The sequence below is a fragment of the Camelina sativa genome, chromosome 7, assembly GCF_000633955.1.
Source record: "Camelina sativa cultivar DH55 chromosome 7, Cs, whole genome shotgun sequence".
Taxonomy (NCBI): domain Eukaryota; kingdom Viridiplantae; phylum Streptophyta; class Magnoliopsida; order Brassicales; family Brassicaceae; genus Camelina; species Camelina sativa.
In genome coordinates this window covers 29,208,337-29,224,469 of record NC_025691.1, presented here as the reverse complement: position 1 = coordinate 29,224,469, position 16,133 = coordinate 29,208,337, and the positions used below count along the sequence as shown (strand labels likewise).

At 37.4% G+C, this 16,133-nt stretch overlaps 4 protein-coding genes and 1 pseudogene across 7 annotated transcripts in view; 3 read left to right on the top strand and 2 right to left on the bottom strand.

The window, feature by feature from the left end:
• On the top strand, positions 7-2,856 carry LOC104703196 (protein VTE6, chloroplastic-like). Of its 4 annotated transcripts, none has more exons than XM_010419165.2 (6): positions 7-463; positions 958-1,211; positions 1,366-1,489; positions 1,633-1,737; positions 2,023-2,152; positions 2,468-2,856. In XM_010419165.2, the coding sequence occupies exons 1-5, from the start codon at positions 44-46 to the stop codon at positions 2,113-2,115; spliced, it is 996 nt and encodes a 331-aa protein (XP_010417467.1). In that variant the 5' UTR covers positions 7-43; the 3' UTR covers positions 2,116-2,152; positions 2,468-2,856. The 4 variants fall into 4 exon arrangements, with proteins under 4 accessions (XP_010417467.1, XP_010417466.1, XP_019083519.1 ...); XM_010419164.2 differs by lacking the exon at positions 2,468-2,856 and adding an exon at positions 2,232-2,412; XM_019227974.1 differs by lacking the exon at positions 2,468-2,856 and adding an exon at positions 2,229-2,412.
• LOC104703195 (mechanosensitive ion channel protein 6) lies at positions 3,573-6,692 on the top strand. The gene is made up of 5 exons (XM_010419162.2): positions 3,573-5,221; positions 5,322-5,445; positions 5,520-5,813; positions 5,906-6,108; positions 6,199-6,692. Exons 1-5 carry the CDS (start codon positions 3,573-3,575, stop codon positions 6,506-6,508), a joined length of 2,580 nt encoding a protein of 859 aa, XP_010417464.1. The 3' UTR covers positions 6,509-6,692.
• LOC104703194 (B-box zinc finger protein 22) lies at positions 6,808-8,658 on the bottom strand. The gene is made up of 3 exons (XM_010419161.2): positions 8,189-8,658; positions 7,546-7,980; positions 6,808-7,328 (listed from the first exon to the last, which is right to left on the bottom strand). The coding sequence occupies exons 1-3, from the start codon at positions 8,369-8,371 to the stop codon at positions 7,065-7,067; spliced, it is 882 nt and encodes a 293-aa protein (XP_010417463.1). The 5' UTR covers positions 8,372-8,658; the 3' UTR covers positions 6,808-7,064.
• LOC104703193 lies at positions 9,583-11,825 on the bottom strand (annotated as a pseudogene).
• LOC104703192 (alpha,alpha-trehalose-phosphate synthase [UDP-forming] 1-like) overlaps positions 15,845-16,133 on the top strand; it is a 15,417-nt gene continuing 15,128 nt past the window's right edge. Inside the window, exon 1 of the mRNA XM_010419158.2 lies at positions 15,845-16,073. The gene's annotated coding sequence lies outside the window, so the exon portion shown is untranslated. The remainder of the gene's footprint in view (positions 16,074-16,133) is intronic.

Genomic DNA, 16,133 nt, shown 5'->3' with positions numbered 1-16,133 from the left:
ATGGAAGAGAGAGAGAGAGAGGTCTTCGTAAGCAAGCTAAGTCATGGCAACGATATCGTCAACTCTACTACTCTTAAATCCTTGTAGATTAGTTTGTTCACCTCCTCTGAGAATCCCAAAACTCTCGGTATTTTCATACGCTAGATCCTGCGGATTCGGACGGCGTAATCTCGAACCCTTTTCAAACGGAATGCTATCGTCGGGAAGCAGAGCCGACGGTGTTACGGTGGCGGCTGCATCGGTGGAAGGAGTGATGACGGAGGCGATGAAGCTGATTCAATCGGCTTCACCTACTTGGAAATCCGCCTTGGCTAACAATTTGTTGATTTTTGTTCTCGGTTCACCGCTTCTCGTTACCGGATTGTCCGCTTCTGGGATCGCCGCCGCGTTTTTGCTCGGTACTCTAACTTGGCGGGCTTATGGCTCTGCTGGTTTCCTCTTAGTCGCTGCTTACTTCGTCATAGTAAGTGCAATTGTTATGAATTTGGTCCCTGACTCTGTTAAACATAGAAATCAAATTCACATTCTTCGTTTATCTGCTTGAATGATCTTTAAACAAAATTTACTGATCCAATGTTGAATTTGACTTTGAGCAGATGAATGAATAAGAATGTCGTAAAGATTATAGATGAGTTTTGTTGTTGCATTATCTGTTTTGGTGTAGGAATTGTGTATCTGTTGGAGATCCTGAATTAATCACATTTAAAAGACATAATTCGTTTGATCAATGAGCATGATCAGAGCTTTGTAAATAAGATAGCTTATTGTCTCTATAGATTGAGTTTTGATATTACGGAGCTAGTTTGAGATCTGATCATGTTCAACTTTGAGATACTTTTGTCTTTTACTATACATAAATACAAGTTTGCTTAAAGTTTTAGATTTTATTATCAGAGCTGGAAATAGTAGCACTAAATTTGGGATTGATTCTGGTTTAGACGATTTACAATATCATAGGGAACAGCGGCAACAAAGGTTAAAATGTCGGAAAAGGAAGCACAAGGCGTGGCCGAGAAGAGAAAGGGTAGAAGAGGACCCCGTAGTGTGATTGGTTCAAGTGCTGCTGGATGTGTCTGTGCTTTTCTTTCAATATATCAAGTGGGAGGACCAGCTTTTTCTCAGCTTTTCCGGCTTGGTTTTGTTTCCAGTTTTTGTACCAAAGTGTCTGACACTGTCTCTAGCGAGTTAGGCAAAGCTTATGGAAAAACAACGTGAGTAATGCTACTGTTATCCGCCTATCATCTCTTCTGTTATGGTTTGTGGCTGTTTCCTGTTTAAAGTGTTGTCATAACCTGAAACCAATTGACAACTGAAATGATCTGCATTCATTTTTTTCCCTCTTACTAACTGCTGCAAAATTTGCAGGTATTTAGCCACAACATTCAAGATTGTACCAAGAGGAACCGAGGGAGCTATGAGTGTTGAAGGAACATTGGCTGGACTTTTAGCATCATTTTTTCTTGCCTCTGTTGGTTGTTTCTTGGGTCAGGTAATAGAGGTTATCAAATATGTTGTTGAGGAATGGAGGCATCTATGTTATTTGCTCCAAAAAAAAAAAAAATCCCGTTTCACATCTTCTTCATTGTTAGAACATGATTTGAACTTCTTTTCTTTTTGATCTCTTGAGCACAGATAACTCCTCCAGAAGCAGCTGTATGTGTACTAGCTTCCCAGATTGCCAATCTTGGAGAGAGCATTATAGGTGCTTCGTTTCAAGACAAAGAAGGATTCAAATGGGTATGCTCACTTCAATGAACTCTTGTTATTGTTTGATTGCTCTCTCGCTCTGTCTGCTTAGTCAATGCAATAAGATGATAAGCAGACGAAAATACCGCCACTTCTGGCAGCAAGACCGATATATATAACTGGCTTGAGTGGATAATAGATTTCTGTTCCATACAAAAAATTTCAATTTGGTGCAGTTAGTTACCGGCAAAACAAGAATGCAATAGTTCCGTTGTTGTTCTCCGTTTGCAGTATGTTGTTGTCTTACGTTTGTCACCCCATTTTTGCAATGTGTAGCTAAACAATGATGTAGTCAACGTGATCAACATAAGCTTGGGAAGCATTGTGGCGATTTTGATGCAACAGTTTATACTCCAGAATTGGGCCTAAGTAAAAACGATGAGGAGGGCCATGTCTTCTCAGTGAGGTTAGATTTTAATCTATTGTTAAACAACAGTATGTATTCTATTATGTGTATAATACAATCTGTTGTGTGCAATTAGTAGTAGTCCAACATCACAATGAGGGAAATAAAACTTCTGGAACCTGTCTTGAAAATGTAAGGAAAAAGCTTGAGAAAAAGGCAAGGCAACAACAAAGCACCAAGTATTAGTGATTAGTTCGAATACATTCCTCTTTTTGTCATTATTACTATTATGTCGTGGTCCTATCATCTTCTTTTGCAAATATTCTCGACGTTACATAAGATAAAGTGCCTGATGGTCAGTTTATAATAATATAGAAGCCTCAAGAAAAAGATTGAGCATCCATCCATTGAGACTTAACAGGCCTGTTAACTTGAGTGTTTTGGAAACATGAAGACAACCTACTATGCGTTGTTTCTACGAGCCTGTGGTCCGGGCTATGATACGACAGTGGCCCATTAGCCGCGTCATTCATCCAATACACAGCTGACAACAAGTGACATACGCGCTTCTCAAACGCGTGAATCTCGGCTGATATTATCGCCGCAAATGTCGCTTTTTTCTTTCCAAAGTCAAATCTCCGCCTCACACAACAGAGAGACTTGTGAAGACTCTTTTTCTATGATACTTGGTGTTATAAAATATGTATTCAATAATAGATCAATTTACAGGTTCTATGACATGAATGGGTTTATTGGCTCCACAATTGTGAGTTTGTAACTTTCTCATCTCTAGAACTCTCTAGTAGTTTGAATTTAATAAACTACTAGTACTAAACACCACTAGAAGCCTTTTAACACTTAAAAAAAAGTATTAAACACGATGCATGTGACGAATGTCCCTTCCCCCACAAACCTAACCTATTAAACAATACCAAAAATGGAATAATCAGATATGGCTAGAGAATCAAACAAAATATGTAAAACGATATCCACAAAAGGAAAACATAAACAAAGATTAGTTTGCCAAAAAGTTTGACGAAAAGAAACAAACAAAAAAACCCTATATGGTTCACCCGCCGTGAGCATGTTCCCATCTTCTTCTCGAACTTTGCCAAAGTTTGGTATATCAAAAAAAAAACTACTAATATTAAGACAGATAGAGAGAGAACAAGAGAAGAAGATGTTTTAGAGTTGTGTTTCAGCGATTGGCTTACACGCGTCATAACTTAATTAGATAATTTTATTTCCTTACTCTCTCTCTCTCTTTCTCCTCTCACATACATTAGTCATAGAGAGTCATCACCAGCTCCTCTTGATCAAAATAAAAGAAAAAGCGTTTTCTCTTCTCTATAGCTTTTCTCACAGTTACCCAAAAGTGTTATAATTTTTTTTTTCTTTCTTTCTTTCTAAAATCGGGCGGTGTGTACGCGAAACCTAAATTTCGCTGGATTTTGTTCTTTTTTGGAAACGATAAGCTATAATGGCCGTTGATTCGGCTGACCGGCGTGAAGTAATCGTCAAAATCGACGGTGACAAAGGAAGCACCGGAGAGACCGTTGGAAGGATTTGGAGAGACGGTAGTTACGATTTCTGGACTGATGGAGAAGGTAACCTCAACAAAGGCCATAATGCTGCCGCCGCGAGTGGTTCCGATAGATCCGCCTCCACGACGGGGGAGCTACATGACGAAGGGTTTGAGTTTCGCCGCGGCGAAGATCCTCCGACGAAGCTAATTGGTCAGTTTCTCCATAAACAGCAAGCCTCTGGTGAGATTTGTCTTGATATGGACCTTAGTATGGACGAGCTTCAGTCCAGAGGTTTGACTCCGGTATCGGAATCTCCGACGTCGGCGAAAGTGCCTCCTCCTACTACTACTAAACCTGACGCCGAGGGAAGACGAGACAGCCGTAGCAATAATAACAACGATGGTGGAGAAGTTGTCAAGTGTAGTGGAACCGCTCCGATGCCGACGAGAAGCTCTAGCAATTTGCTTAAGATGCGAACTAAGTCACGGCTTTCGGATCCACCGACGCCTCAGCTGCCTCCTCAACCGGCGGATATGAAATCGGGTCGGATTCCGAAATCCGGGCAGATGAAATCAGGTTTTTTCGGTAAAAGCCCTAAAACTCAGGGGGAGGAAGAAGAGGATGATCCGTTTGCAGAGGAGGATCTGCCGGAAGAGTACAGGAAAGATAAGCTTAGTCTATGGATTGTATTGGAATGGTTGAGTTTGGTTTTGATCATTGCTGGGTTTGTTTGCACTCTTTCAATACCTTTCTTGCATGAGAAGAAACTCGCGGATCTTGATCTGTGGAAATGGGAATGTATGGTTTTAGTGTTGATCTGTGGTAGGTTAGTCTCTAGTTGGGTCGTTAAGATTGCCGTCTTCTTCATTGAAAGGAACTTTCTTCTCAGGAAAAGGGTTTTGTACTTCGTCTACGGTGTCCGGAAAGCTGTGCAGAATTGCTTATGGTTAGGACTTGTTTTACTCGCTTGGCATTTCTTGTTTGATGAGAAAGTGGCTAAAGCAACAAAGACCATGTCCCTGCGTGTTGTGACTAAGATCTTTGTGTGTTTGTTGGTTGGGTTTTTGTTGTGGCTCGTGAAGACACTGTTGGTCAAAGTTCTTGCTTCCTCGTTCCATATGAGCACTTACTTTGACAGGATTCAAGAGTCTTTGTTTACTCAGTACGTGATTGAGACGCTCTCGGGTCCTCCTTTGATTGAGATACAAAAAAACGAGGAAGAAGAAGAGAGAATCAGTGTTGAGGTTAAGAAGTTTCAGAATCCTGGAGGTGTTGAGATTCAGTCAGGGGCTCAGAAAAGTCCGATGAAGACCGGGAAGAGCCCGTTGATCTCTCGTATTCTATCTAATGGAGGAGGAGGAGGAGGAGGAGACAACAAAGGGATTACGATCGATAGCCTTCATAAGCTGAATCCTAAGAATGTTTCCGCGTGGAAAATGAAGAGGCTGATGAATATAATCCGGAATGGATCACTTACCACCTTGGATGAACAGCTTCAAGATCCAAACTTGGATGATGAGAAAGGGAACCAAATCAGAAGTGAGTTTGAGGCAAAGCTCGCCGCAAGAAAGATCTTTCATAATGTTGCTAAGCCAGGATCAAAGTAAGTAAAATCACTTTTACATTTTGCACACAAAGCTTTTACCAATATCACAATATAGCTACTAACCATTAGCAATTTCATTGCACATTTTCGTATTTAGGTTCATCTACGTGAACGACATTATGCGGTTTCTGCCAGATAACGAAGCTTTGAAGACTTTAAGTCTCTTTGAAGGAGCAACTGAGACGAACAGGATCAGCAAATCATCTCTTAAAAACTGGGTGGTAAGCAATCTGGAACGAATGAACTTACACTCTTTTTAACATTTTCGGGTATTAATAGATATGTGAAAATGTAGGTGAATGCTTTTAGAGAGAGAAGAGCTCTTGCATTGACCTTGAACGACACGAAAACAGCAGTAAACAGGCTTCACAAGATGGTGAATATCGTGGTTGGGATCATCATAATAGTTATTTGGCTTATCATACTTGGAATCACTTCCACCAAATTCCTCGTAGTCATGAGCTCGCAAGTCGTGGTTGTTGCATTCATATTTGGGAACATGTGCAAGATAGTGTTCGAATCCATCATCTACTTGTTTGTTATACACCCGTTTGATGTAGGCGATCGATGTGAAATCGATGGAGTCCAGGTAAATTCATACAAACAATAATAACATGTGTAGTAAATAAAACTTCTCATTTTTATTTGTATCGTTTTGAATAAAACTCTCTTTTTGTCCAGATGGTTGTGGAAGAGATGAACATATTGACAACAGTTTTCTTGAGGTTTGATAACCAGAAAGTCGTGTACCCGAACAGTCTTCTGTGGACTAAATCTATTGGAAACTATTACCGTAGTCCTGATATGGGAGATGGAATCGAATTCTCCATCCACATTACTACTCCAGCTGAGAAAATCATCCTCATCAAACAGAGAATCACAAGGTACATTGCAAATTTGGAATTACAGTTTCAAAAATTTTAATACCTGAATCCTTATGTGTACTCATTACCTGTAAATTATTGTTGTGGTAGTTACATTGATGGGAAGAAGGATCACTGGTATCCGGCGCCGATGATAGTATTCAAAGACATGGAGTCATTGAACAGTGTGAGGATTGCAGTTTGGCCAACACATCGAATGAATCATCAAGACATGGGAGAGAGATGGGTTCGAAGATCTCAGCTTGTTGAAGAGATTGCCAAGATTTGCAGAGAGCTTGACATTGAGTATCGATTGTATCCTCTTGACATCAATGTCAAAAACATGCCCACTTCTACTGTTTTGCCAGTCTCAGACAGACTTCCACCTACATGGACTGCTCCTGCTTCTAGCAGCAACTGAAACTATAGATGAAACGTTTTACATGGTTTGGATCAAGAGGATGTGTTTTTTTCTCATGTGTCTTTTTGAACTCTACGAATTTAGAACTTAGGAAATGATACTTGATGAGATTACTCGACATCAGTGTAATGTGTAAATTTGGTTCCTTTAATCTGCATAGTTGTCTGGATCATGGCGTTTTGGATTTTATGGTTTATGAACCCAAAAACTAAAAATACAAATGGATGGATTAGTGTGAGTGTACCCAGGGATAGTGAACAAAATGATTAAGCATCAAGCAAATTATAACAGACACCTAATGAAAGAACACGTTTTCTGATAACTTAATTAGTTAAGCCAAAACGATAAATTCAACAATTTAATCTCCTTATATAACCTTTCAACCAAATAAACATGTTTCTGAAAACGACCTCTTCTCTGTTTTTTCCAGCTAATAAAGAACAAAGAACATCGACTCTCACAGACCAACTACAGTACAAGTTTCCAAATCATCCATGTGATCTACTGAGAAAGCTGCCGATCTCTTTCCTCAAAACGGCCAGAAGATAGTTGCTTTTCACCACCGCCGCCGTTTCCCAACCCTTTGTTTCGGGGATGAACCGGTGTAAAGATCTGAAGAAAATATGTCTGGAACAAACACTGAGTGGTGGTGAAATTGCTTATTAGGCCAGTTAAGACCAGAAGCTGTAGGTGGAGACTGAATCTGTGGAACAGCCCATGATGTCTCACCTCCCAAGCAGTTATTGTTATCTTCTGCATCTTCTTCTGCAGATCTCATCATCGAAGAGCTGTCTGAATCTCCTCGTCTACTAGTATCAGCCTGCAACAACAAGTATCAAGCTTTTAGCAATTTTCATATATGAGAATCCAAAAATAGATAAATCACAAAGGCCACAACAAGATCATACATTCTTTTCACTTACTTCGCAAGACTCACTATCTAAAGCTCCAAAGAGGTCTCAAGAACCAACAAAAAGGCCTAAAATCAATCTTGATTATATATATACAGTACTAATGGGATGTAACTAAAGTGCTACCTTAGATGATCCATTGTTCTCCATGTATTCATAGCTCTGATCAAAGTCGGTAAGCCCAAAAATCTCCTCTATTTGCCACTGAGGAATGCTTCCAGTAGCTGATCCGCTGCTTGCAAAAGGAAGCTTTGTCGAAACTTGATCACTGACTTTACATTCCGGGAAAACTCCTTGCTGCTGATGATGATGATGATGATGATCAATCTTTTGAGGCTCAGGAGGTAAAGACTGAACAAGTGGTTTTGTGTCCATGGTATCATTGGTAGGTGAGGATTTAACAGACGGACCAGATTCTATAGATTCAAGACCAACTTTGATTCCAGTGAGAAGAAATCTCTGGTGAGCTGAGACATGAGGATTCACAGTGTGGATTGCAACATCACATTTCCTACATAGTAAAGCTCTATCTTGCAGACAGAAGAAGAATCCAGAAGCTTCCTGTAAGGGATTTGCAGACAAACACAACACAGGAACAATATTAAAAAATCTTTTTATGAGCCTCCCTACACCTAAAACTAAAAAGATTCAAACTTTAACACAAAAAATTGAGGATCTAAAAAAAAACATGGGGTGATTTGAAAATCAGATCAAAGACTCAGATTTAATATGAAAGGATGAGAGAGACTGAGAGAGAGAGAGGTCAGACCTGACAAATGTCACATTTGGGTATGGAAGAGGAAGAGACAGAGAGAGGGACTCTCTGATGTTTTCCGGCGAGTTTATTAGCAGCGTGAATCTTCTCATCGCAAGCCCAACACAGAGCAGCCTCGTCGGCGCAACATAGAACCACCGCTTCCGCCGCTTCACAAACGTTGCACTGAATCTTCATCCTCTCTGATCTGATCTTTCTCCTTCCTTTATCTCCAAAATCCAAATCATCCAAAAAAAAATCTGTCACCTTTTTTTCTTTCTTTTTGGACTGGAAAGATTCAAATTTCCAGAAAACGAAACTCAAATCATAAACATGAAAATTTTTCAAGGAAAAGAGAGGTGGAGCCAACTAAGTTCTTCTGACTCTTGTTATTGTTGTTGCTTGAGGTTTATGGTTTAAGCAACTCTTACGTTTTCTCTCTTCTTCCTTCTGGATCTTTTTTTTTTTTTTTTTAAGTCCCCTAGAAAACATGTGATTATTTATAAATTTTCTGACTAAAACAAATTAATTCTAGATAAGTCGTTGTAGGAAAATATCAATTATATTAATAAAATAATACATAGTGGGCAAATAACATTATTTCTTTTCAGAAAAAAAAAAAAAAAAGAGAGGGGGCTTCTGTGTGCCATTTTAAAGTGGTGGGGTAAGAATTGGAAATATGGAGGTGTTATAGGAAGATATTTATTTAGGCCAATTTAGTGAACAATGCATAGACACGTGGCTGAAACAAGTGTCTTAATTGCAGGAGACCGTCTCTGCTGTGTCAAGGCTGTAATGTTTTTTATCAAAAGATCGCATTTTTTAAGGTCCCCAACAACAACCAAAAAAAAACAGATTTTTCTTTTACTTGTGGCTGCGCTCGTTTCTCTATGGGTTTAACTTAGAAATTTCTCAAACTCGTGATGAAAATATCTTTTCTTTTTTTTTAGTTGTGTGTGTAGATAAGATAAATGAAAGTGATATTGATATGTATGTTCCAAGTAGAATATCTAGTTTCAAACGACTGTGACATTGTCTACTATTCATTTTGACCACTTTTTAGAAAGAACCTATTTAAAACTTATCTAAGGGATTATATGTTATATAAAACTTTTGTCCTGGTTCATGCATCGTAATCTTGTACATGATACGATATAACACGATAGCGAAATGTTTATTTCAGAGGAAAAATATCACCATAGTATAATTTATAATATCAAGGTTATACTAGTCCACGTATGGTTATGGGTGGAAGAAGTGAAGGATTCGGACCTACATAAGACTAGATTTTTGTTTCCAACAACACAAGCCATAAACAAAAGTTATTAACATTAATCAATCAAATCATTAATAAGGTCCCATTTTGAAAAAGATATTTTCCCAAAATCAACAATTTGCACGAGAGATAGGGAGAGAATTCTAGATGTTTTTGATATTACAAAGATCCTTAAAATATAATTTTATTCAAGAGGTTGAGATACATCCACGTTCTTGGTAGGAGAAAGATTAGCTACTTGAATTAAACTTCTTCGAGCACCAAAGATTCAAGGAATCAACAAATCTTTCGGACCAAAGAATCTTTTTTACCATATGTATAGACAAGTGGGCTAAAAAGGGCTCTTTTAATGTCTACCAACTCTTAACTTTATGAACAAATCTACCATCGTACCAATTCTAGTACCTTGATCTGATCTGAGAAATGCCGTAAGCCAAGAAAACATTTAAGACCGGTGCATCGGATGATATCTCGATTGTATCTCCGATCTGCACGTTGTGTCGAACCTGACAACCATCAATGTAGATTGTCCCATGGTCTGAATACCAGTTAACGTCCATTAGTTGGTCCGGTTTGAAGGCCGAATGCATTAGAGAAGCGGTTGAACCTGGAGAGATTGGCTCTCTGACCATAAACTGTACATCACGAGACAATATTGGCATCACGAACCCACCTGCTGACTGCATTGCTGCAGTTGAGCCAGCAGCTGTGCAGACTCTTAGACCGCTTGAGCGGCAGTTCACTGTCTTATTATGACGGGTCTCACCATCTTTGTTCTTAATCCTGCACACATTGTAGAGAACAGAACACTGACTAATAAGTGTTGGATATCTTTGGATATCATATAGGGATGTCCAACAGTTAAAACCGAACCGAAGAAAAGATCAACCAATTCGGTTTTGTTTTTCAAGGTGTAACCCTATCAATCTGAAGAAGATTAAATCCTTTTCTTTGAAAAATCATTCAATTATAGGTTTAGTTTCTAAAACACCATATACCAAACCGATGATAGTTGGTATTCTGCAAATGAACAAACAAGGATCATGTCTACCCAAGCAATCAGGTCTAAAAGAATGCCTTTATTTTATTTTTTTTAAGTGGGAGCTCTTACTTGAATGAGAACCTTGAAACCGCGGCAGGGCATGGGTGTGCAATCAAAACGTCATTAAGTGCGTGTGAAAGAAGAGGTTCTGAATTTAACTTGAGTGATATTCTCGAGACTTTTGAAGGAATCACTCTGCCAGACAAAATGTCATCCAGCACCTGTGAAGAAATAATAGCTGAATGTTCAAACCAAAATATTGCCTAGTCACTGATTTTTCTAAGGAACAAATGAGGACCAGTGACAAGAGCATGAATGGGCTGCCTCACTTTCTATATCTCTGATTTACTTTTACCTGTTCAAAATTCTCAACTGTTGCAGCACAAAGATGACCAGTACTTCTACTAGCGTCAACTGATCACTCAGTTCTTCTACCTATAACAACAAAACTTAGCTACTTTTTCACATTCTTTATAAAGATAGAAACATCGTAACAGAAAATATCAGAGAAGTTGGGTTGGGCTACAAAAAAACCTCGTGAGCTTGAGTTGGATCAGAATTGACTCCTAGAACCGGAACAGAATCATCGATGAAATGACTGGCATGCAAGAGGGTACCATCTCCACCCACGGTGATAACCATATCCACATCACGAATGGGATGCGCTAAGTCATTACGCGAAATAGGTTTCCATTCGACTGGCTTCTTACTTAGTATTTCCTGACAAAAATTTATAGCATTCTTGTGTACTTTGCACCTGCTTTCTAGATATTTCAGAACCTGTTCAACAAAACAAATAAAAATTCCATTTTTATTAGAAGGAAGCCATGAGAAACTAACTAGAGCAATAAACAACAATAGTTTTCGAAGTCCAAAGGCTAAAATGTTCAAATCCCAACATATATATTTGTGAGCTTTGTGTTGATGATAAAGAAGAAACTAAAATGTTCGCAGTTAACACATAGGTAACACCCAAAATTGGTTCCTTTTTTCACGTAAATGTCAAAGATTGCGCCTTTAACTCTTTTGGGAATTTTGTCGAACACCTTCAATACGTAACGAAATAAACATGATCGGGCTTTCAAAATTTTGAGATGAGACGCATTGGGGAATAAATTACCTGAGGGTTTTTGATGAGCGATGCACCTTCAGTTTGGAGGAATGGGTACGGATCAATCGGTTTCAATAGTAGCAGAAGCTTCCTGATCGCCATTCTCGTTGAATCAATCTCCCTCTCTCTCTCTCTCTCTCTCTCTCTCTCTCTCTCTTCCTCGGCGCCGCGCTCACCGGACGGACTGGATCAAACCACGTTTGGAAATATTCGCCAAGTCTCTCCCACGAACCCTCTGTATCGTTTAGAGGGTCCTTCCCCTGTGAAAATATAGTCAAAATGTCTCGGCCCCAACTAAAATCCTACCAAACTGGGCTTAGTTACAAAATAAGCCCAACTAACAACTATCCTATATTAACTGGCCTAAACTACATGGTTCCAATTCCAAAATTGGACTTATTAGTTCTGGATCTGTTTGTTAGTCTTGTTTCTGAACTTTATGCTGCTTTTACATGTATTTTGAACTTTTAACATCAAGTTAATTTTTAAAAACTATCGTAGTCGAATAATCAAGGGATTTTTTTTTTCTTTTGCAAGAAATACATTTTTTTTTGCCACGTCAGACCATCCCCAAATCATTTTTGGACACTATGGGGTGCATTGAAACAATGATTTTGAAAGATTTTATGAAATTTAGGAAATTTGGAATTTTGATAGATTTTAGGGAAGTTGATATGATTTATGGTAAAATTCTTTCAAATCCCACCTAAAACCATGAGATTTGAAATTCTGTATTTTTAACTAAACAAATCCTCTCAAATCCTCCAGAATCCCTAAAACTTATTAAAATCCAAATTCATAAAGTAGATTTTTAAATTATCAGTTCAATAACAGTGGATTTCAGAAGACTTTTTAAAATCTATGATTGAATAACATAAAATTTGTAATTTTTACACAAATCACCTAAAGTTTATAAAATTTGTAACTTTTATGTATTATGTAAAGATATATTTTGTGAGTTTACATTTAATTTTAAAAAACATAATTTATATGGATATTGTTCTTTAGATCTTTTTTTTTGTCTTTATATACATAATAACGATCCTAATAGTCTTTATTGGAGATCATGTTCTACATGCAACACATATTTCACTTTATATGGTAGACGGTCCTAACCGGTCCCATGTCCAACCCTAAGTGGAACTATTCCGATCGTACCACGGTCCTCAACGTCTCGCCTAATGGGAACAACGCTTAGTAGGATCAGATCCTCCGTATCGAGCGCAATCCTTTAAAGATTGTCCGGTCTAGAATCTAATCAGAAGTGGGGTTAGCTTTTTGAGATCATACCGACCGGACCGGTTATGCTCCACGTGTGGGTAATAATTGTGGTACTGCGTATAATGTAGTGGCCAACAACAGAAGCTATGAAATTTGACCTCGAAATATCGGCATTCACGTGATTTTTTTTGTCTTTCATTTGGCCAAATTTAGTAACCTATTATATATTGTACGAGCTCTCTAATTGAAACAACCTAAGACATATCTTACAATTTTCTCCACATATTATTTTTTTTTTTGAATGGTGACAAAATGGGACGAAATTAAATAATGTTATATAACATAAGAAAGCCACCAAACATAATACAGACAAATTATGGTGGATTGTACAAGAATGCATTCCCTTAAAATATAAAAGGTAATTGTATATATATATGCTTCACATATCTTATTTTATTTAGCGATTATGGAATTCATTTACGCAATAGAAAAATGTTGTATCTTTTTACTGAATATTAGGTCTAACACTATTAATGAATCTCCACTGTCCGATTAAAAAAAAAATCTCCAGAAGCTGGCAAGCAATATCATCTTTTCGTTTTTATCAAATAAAAGAAAAAAGGAGGGGAAAAAAGTTGCAGTTCTTAGAGTAATAATTTAAAGCTAAACACTACGTGCATGGAAAGATCAAACTACAAATAGTGACCATTCTCTAATCTTTATCTTTTAGCGAGTGGGGTACAATCTCGACATCGATTGGCCCATCAGTATTAGAATTTAGATTTTATACTAATCAAAGCATTTGCAATCACATGTTTTTCCATCACGTTGTTAAATCCAACCACAAAGCTCAATTTTAAATTAGTTGACCAACACCAAAAATAATTATATAGGCTCAAGTAAAACTCAAAACGGAGTTGAATTAATTGACCAGACTCATAATTGCATCTATAAAAATTACGAAACATTAGCGTTGTCAAATAGCAAATCTGGACAAAAAGTGAATTTAAACAAACCAAATCATTAGGTTTTTACTCCTGTCATTATTTATTTAGACCACACATTCTGCATAAGTAACTAAGAAAAAGTTTATATTTTATATAGATTGTTCAGACTTGGTAAAAATGGTGTTTTCTCCTCAAGACTGACCGGCTTTCAAGACATATCTCGACGATATCAAGATGGATAGGGAGAAGTTTTCGTTTTTCTTTTTATCTCTAATCTCAAGAAATGCTAATGTCAGTCCGGATTCCTTGGCACGCCAAGCGTTTACCTCTTCGCATTATGTTTTGTTTGTAAACGATTTTCTTCCGCATTGGCTCTCATGAACTGATTTTTTTTGTTGTCAAAAAATATATATATATATATATATTATTATTTACAGGGCTATATTAATGTGTAATCCCAGAAAAAAGGAAAATTAAATCTTAGATCTGCAAAGTACTACTAATATATGGAACTATGGACTCGCTACTACTATTAGTTACGTAGACTAAAATAGTGCTTGAATTTGAATATAATTTGAAGAGCTTAATAAAAAAAAGAAAACACAAATTAGTGCACTGACAACTGCGAAACCACTGGTAATATCTTAACTCTCAAGTTAGAGAAATGTAGATCTTAAAGCAATAAAAGAAAAGGCCGTCGACAACAAAAGCCATAAAAAAATGTTAATTAAGAAAGGCAAATAAAAAGTTTAGCAAAAAGTTACCCATGCGACCACGAGAAGCATCTCTAATTTAGTATAGTATTTCGTAACTTAGTAGAATCCCATGGAAAAGAAGAGAGATTTCTAAGCACTTTACAAGTTGCAGCCTTTGTAAAAGATTCGATATATTCTTGTAAATTATTTTAATTGACGACGATCTAAATCTCAGTCATCTGAAATTGGAATTTTCAGTATACTTTCAAACACGTTGACGCAAACAGATTTTTAAAAAATATTAATTAAACGAATATACAAACCGTATAATAATAACAGTACGAGTTAGTACTTAGTAGTATAGAAAGAAAAAAACGATGAGTTGGTATAAAATTATATGCGATGAGTCAGATGATACCCATGAAGTAAAAAAGTTATACGCTGACGTAAAGGTCCTCGTCGTGGTCTCTCATGCTGCCAATCAAATTTATTCCATATACACTGCATATAATAAGTTTCCATTAGATTAATTAAGCGCTTTTGGACCATAAGAAAAGGTATTATGCTAACACTTGCAATATTTTTTAAAATAGTTTCTAAAGGATGTTTACAGTTTTTATAGTTCTAAATTATAACTAGAGTTCGATTAACGAAAAGATTAAAACTTTCAAATTTCAGTTAGGATATATATGTTTTACAAGAATAAAAACACTACTAATTTGGAAATTTGAATTTGAGAGAGTCTATGTTGTTGTGAGTGGTTAAAACTAACTGCATGAGCAGAGAGAGAGAGAGAGAGAGAGAGAGAAAGAAAGATATGATTAGCATGATGATGGTTCAATGTCCAATGTCCACTACTCACCACGAAGTCAGTCTCTGGTGAGCTCGAAGTCCCATGTTAAAAAAGTACGTAGTGTGTGTGATGTTTAGACTGATAACTAACTGCAACTGGAAGGATTTTACCAAATACAGAAGTAGTTTTTCTTTATGGTAAAATTATCTAGTGGTAAGAACCAACCGTGGTTGATGATATATCACAGAGAGAAGGAAGGAAGACTCGATGGAACCTTAACATATATATTGGTCTCGCTCTATATAAGCTATAGCTGCATGATAAATCTTTCAACGAGTAAACCAATAGTAGTTTTATAGAGAAAAAAAAAACAGTCTTTATTGGTGTAAGAGTATAATTAAGGAACTGGGAGTCAGCAATAATACCAGTATTATTTTGGATTTGATACATTTATTGGTAACTTTTGGTGGTGAGTGGGGGATGATGAGAGAGATATATATACTATTATTGACTCCTTTTTAATTATGGAATTTTAAAAGGGGGGCAAGGCGGGGGTGAAAAAAAAAAGGGGGAACAAATTCCCTCCAAATGATTGGGCCATAAACCACACACAGACAGAGAGGCTAAAGGCTCTCTCTCTCTATTTCTTCTGCTACTCCATAAACCCTACTACTTACTTACTACTTCTACACTCTTCTTTCTTTCTTTGTTCATCGATCTCTCTGATCGCTCTCAAACGGCTTTTGTGTCATAGTTCGTTCGTTCGTTCGTTCGTTCGTCGATCTTCTCTGATCCCGCCGCCTCGTATATTTTAGGTTAGTATTCGTTTTCTCTCATCTCATCGTTTTCTCGTTAGATTCCCCCCCCCCCCCCCC